Genomic DNA, 4,540 nt, shown 5'->3' with positions numbered 1-4,540 from the left:
CCGGAGAATAGCAGCGGCACCGGCAGCGGGGCGGGGCGGGGAGAGAGGGTGAAGCGTTGGGAGCGGAGGGACTGCTAGTGTCCCCGACAGGCGGGCCATGGGGGGGACAAGGGCGTGCGTCGAGGCCGTCCGCGCGCGTCCGTTTCACCCCAAACCGAGCGCAAGTTTGGGCCGGGGATGGGTCGAAAGCGGACGGAATCCGGACATTTGTCCGTTTGCGCCCGCGCGCTGGGCCGTCTCGTTTGTCCCTTTTACCCCAAACGGACGGGGGCGGACAGGATAGGGTCGCGCGGTGGAGTTGGCCTAACTCCCTCTCCATGCTCCCATCCATGCTCCCACCTCATCCTACGGCTGTCTTTTTTCCTTTTTCCTTTCTAATCTAATTATCTCCCCCCCTGATTTTAAGTGGGTGGGGCCGGACCTTATTTTGGTCCAATCAAATCAAGCCATGTATGCGGGAGCATGGATGGGCGCACAAGCGGGGAGCAGGCAAGTCTTGTCCCATTAAACAGAGAAAACTCGTAACACGTCAACAAAAATATACTCCCTCCGTCCCGAAAAACATGTCACGGGCCTAGTTCACTGGTAATTTGAGAAAAAAAAACTCATGATTTCAAAAGCGTTTCAAACAAGTCTCTCCGCCCCGTCTTCTGCCTTCGCCCGTGGCCAGGGGTCGCCCTCTCCCGTCGGCCCGACCAGCGGCTTTTAATTTGGTGCGTGCCGACCACCTTGGCTTGGCTTGGCTTGGTTTGATCGTTGTCCCTTTTCGGCCTCGGATGGGCCGCTGGTCGACCTCGACACGTTTACCTGATGACTAAGCTGCCACATGATTTGTTTGTTAAGGGCACACGGATAGTATTATTACTATTATAATTTAGCTAAGGACTAAGCAGAAGTGATCAGGTTATTGATACATATCTCCCTGCTTAATTGCTTGCTTAAATTATGCAACACCCTATCTTCATCATAATCATACTAATCAAGACACGACGACGGCCGACAGGTGGTCGCCCTACGTCCTGTACGTGAGTCGTGCCTTCTCCAAGGCCCAGAGAGATATGTTGTACTACTACAACTACAAGCAGGCGGGTTTTCTGTCAGAATCTTTATCTTCTTCGTTGAGTCCTTCGTTCACACGCCCCCGGTTCCGTTCCGTTTAAATACATACATGATCGTCATCGTGTGCCTGCATAACAGCACCCAGCAGCTAGTACGTAACAAAATTTCGATTTGGGTTTGGGTTGCTGCCAGGAGGAAGAAGACGAGTCCCCATCGCAGATCAACAACCGCCGCGAATCTCCCGGCGGGCCCGCTCCGGACCGGCGCCCACCAGCCGCCGGCGAGCTGACCGAGCGAACCAAAAGCGAAACCGCCTCTACTCCGTGTTCGTTTATAAACCGGCACCATCGGACGAGGGACGACACCAGCCAGTCACGCACGGAGCGGACAAGAGAGGAAACCAACACAGCACATTGGCGCCCGCCACGCATCGTCGCTAAGACGGATCCATCATCCATGGACGCCCTCACGCTCACCTCCCTCCTCAAGGCCGCCGCCGCCGCCTTCCCCGACCGCCGCGCCATCGCCGTCCACGCCAAGATCGACCTCACGCACGCCGCGCTCGACGCCCTCGTCGACGCCGCCGCCGCGCGCCTCGCCGCCGGCCCCGACGGCCTCCGCCCCGGCCAGACCGTCGCGCTCTGCTTCCCCAACACCGTCGAGGTAACCAATTTCTTGATCAATAACCGTCTATATATATAAATAAATCCATCCATCAATGGATCGTTCGTCCTCGCGCGGCTCTGTTTCTCAATTCGTCTCTCTTGATTTCGCGCGCGCAGCTGGTGGTGGTGTTCCTGGCGGTGATCCGCGCGCGGGGCGTGGCGGCGCCGCTCAACCCGGCCTACACGCAGGACGAGTTCGAGTTCTACCTCTCCGACTCGGGCGCGCGCCTGCTCGTCACCGGCGCCGACGGCAACGCGCCCGCGCAGGCCGCCGCCGCCAAGCTCGGCCTCCCCCACGCCGTCGCCGCCACGCTCACCGACGCCGCCGGCCCGCTCGGACTCACCGGCCTCGTCGAAGGCAACCCCGCGCCGCAGAACAACGGCACCCTCCAACATAAAGAGGAGAACGAGCCGTCGGACGTGGCCCTGTTCCTGCACACCTCCGGCACGACGAGCCGGCCCAAGGGGGTGCCGCTCACGCAGCGCAACCTGGCGGCCTCCGTGCAGAACATCCGCGCCGTGTACCGGTTCGCCGAGACGGACGCGACGGTGGTGACGCTGCCGCTCTTCCACGTGCACGGCCTCATGTGCGCGCTGCTGTCCTCGCTCGCCTCCGGCGCGTCGGTGGCGCTCCCCGCCGCCGGCCGCTTCTCGGCGTCCACGTTCTGGGCCGACATGCTCGCGGCGGGCGCCACGTGGTACACGGCGGTGCCGACCATCCACCAGATCATCCTGGACCGGCACGCGTCGCGGCCGGAGCCGCGGTACCCGGCGCTCCGGTTCGTGCGGAGCTGCAGCGCGTCGCTGGCGCCGGTGATCCTGGAGCGGCTGGAGGCGGCGTTCGGGGCGCCGGTGCTGGAGGCGTACGCCATGACGGAGGCCTCCCACATGATGACCTCCAACCCGCTGCCGCAGGACGGGGCGCGCAAGCCGGGGTCCGTGGGGCGGGCGGCGGGGTCGCTGGAGGTGGCGGTGCTGGACGAGGCCGGCAACCATGTCCCCGCCGGGGAGCGCGGGGAGGTGTGCATCCGCGGGCCGAACGTGACGGCCGGGTACAAGACCGCCGACCCCGGCGCGAACGAGGCGGCGTTCCTGCACGGGTGGTTCCACACGGGCGACATCGGCGTGATGGACGGCGAGGGGTACGTGAGCCTGGTGGGGCGGATCAAGGAGCTCATCAACCGGGGCGGCGAGAAGATCTCGCCCATCGAGGTGGACTCGGTGCTGCTGGGCCACCCGGACGTGGCGCAGGCGGTGTCGTTCGGCGTCCCCGACGAGAAGTACGGCGAGGAGATCCACTGCGCGGTGATCCCCAGGGAGAGCGTGGCGCTGGGCGAGGAGGAGGTGGTGGCCTTCTGCCGGAAGAACCTGGCGGCGTTCAAGGTGCCCAAGAAGGTGTACATCGCCGCCGACCTGCCCAAGACGGCCACCGGCAAGATCCAGCGCCGCATCGTCGCGCAGCACTTCTTCGTCGTGCCCGCCGCCGCCGCCAAGGCCTAGAAGAGCTCGTCGGTCCGTCGATCGATCACGTCGCCGTCTTTTGTCCCTTTTTTTTACGTGCCAGACAGAACAGGGGATTGATAATGAAATTGCGCGCCACATGACATTGGAGAGCGGTAAAAGTTGTGGTTGATTTGATTGATGAAGATTACTACTACACTTTTCACCGCCGTGCATGCCGACGAGTAAACCTTGGTCGTGTCACCCACGTCATTCTTTTCTCTGAACGAACCTGGCACGAAACAGCACCCGTGAATAGGAGCCCGTGGCCGTGAGCCGTGAGCGCGCGCCGGCCATGATCACGGGGCGCTTTTACTACTGGTCAAAGTATGTACAGAGAAAATGGAAGGATTGGTTCATGGTTGTTTGGTTTCGCGTCGTGTCGCGTGGTCGAAGCACATGGTGTGGCATATTCTGTAGCTTACATTCGTCGTGGCTCGCGTGGAATAACATCTTTTTTTGGGTTGAGGAAAGTGATGGTCGGGCCGCATAATTGTCGCGTCGTCGAGTTGATCTCGCGTCTCGTCGACGGAACGGACAACACTCAATCGACTTGTGGCTGTTGGCGAGTGGCCGGCGACGGCGACATTCCCTTGGACTAAACCAATTATATACAGTATTTTATGTTGTATTTTTCAACACTTGGCTGCGATATTCGGTTCCGTCGAGGATCAGATTTAGATTAAGAAAAAAAGGTAGGCCTGGGCGGGAGAGTATTAGGTGATACGAAGCCGTAGATGCTCCCATGATACGTAATATTTTGCGAAAAAGATCTTTTAAAGTCAAAATTGCAAACAAGTACGGCAATCTTTTAGAACCTTCTAGAAGCCATTGGATCTGAGATCCGACGGACCAGAAGCTCGTATCATGGGACCATCTAAGGCATGGTATCACCTGATGGGCATCCGGCGGGTGCTGTCAGTCAGAACACGGGAATTAGCACGACGGGTGCTCTGGGACACGTGGCTAAGGGACGAGCACGACGTGCGGCGCGTCTCTTTCTTCGCCGACACGTCGTCGAGGCCGCGGCGGCCACGTCAAGAGCATGCAGCGCCTGCTCCTCGGGTGCGCGGCCTCACGCCCACGCCGTCGCCACCACCACCTTCTCGCATGACAGCGAAGGAGGAGGCCCGACTCATGTAACGTGTCATGGAGGACTCCATGAAAACACACGATGAGCGCCAATGGCCGGGCCTTGAGGAGACGATGGCCCTCTCTGCGGCCGGCGATGTCGCCATCCCCGAACTGGAGATGGTGAGGGCGAAGGAGGTGATGGAGGAGGAGCTGGTGGTCGCGTTTCACCCAGGCCTGGTGGG

At 60.7% G+C, this 4,540-nt stretch overlaps 1 protein-coding gene across 1 annotated transcript; it reads left to right on the top strand.

The window, feature by feature from the left end:
- Positions 1 to 1,192: 1,192 nt before the first annotated feature.
- LOC123191122 (oxalate--CoA ligase) lies at positions 1,193 to 3,390 on the top strand. The gene is made up of 2 exons (XM_044603904.1): positions 1,193 to 1,722; positions 1,842 to 3,390. Exons 1-2 carry the CDS (start codon positions 1,516 to 1,518, stop codon positions 3,222 to 3,224), a joined length of 1,590 nt encoding a protein of 529 aa, XP_044459839.1. The 5' UTR covers positions 1,193 to 1,515; the 3' UTR covers positions 3,225 to 3,390.
- The last annotated feature ends 1,150 nt before the right edge of the window (positions 3,391 to 4,540 follow it).

Source organism: Triticum aestivum, chromosome 2A (assembly GCF_018294505.1).
Source record: "Triticum aestivum cultivar Chinese Spring chromosome 2A, IWGSC CS RefSeq v2.1, whole genome shotgun sequence".
In the NCBI taxonomy this organism is placed as follows: domain Eukaryota; kingdom Viridiplantae; phylum Streptophyta; class Magnoliopsida; order Poales; family Poaceae; genus Triticum; species Triticum aestivum.
The sequence above is the reverse complement of the archived record's forward strand: the minus strand, read 5'-3'. Positions and strand labels throughout refer to the sequence as shown.

Excerpts from the sequence above, each read along its gene's own strand:
- LOC123191122 (XM_044603904.1), top strand. The coding sequence starts at position 1,516 with ATGGACGCCCTCACGCTCACCTCCCTCCTCAAGGCCGCCGCCGCCGCC. Across the intron at positions 1,723-1,841 it reads GCTTCCCCAACACCGTCGAG|CTGGTGGTGGTGTTCCTGGC; the intron begins GTAACCAATTTC and ends TCGCGCGCGCAG.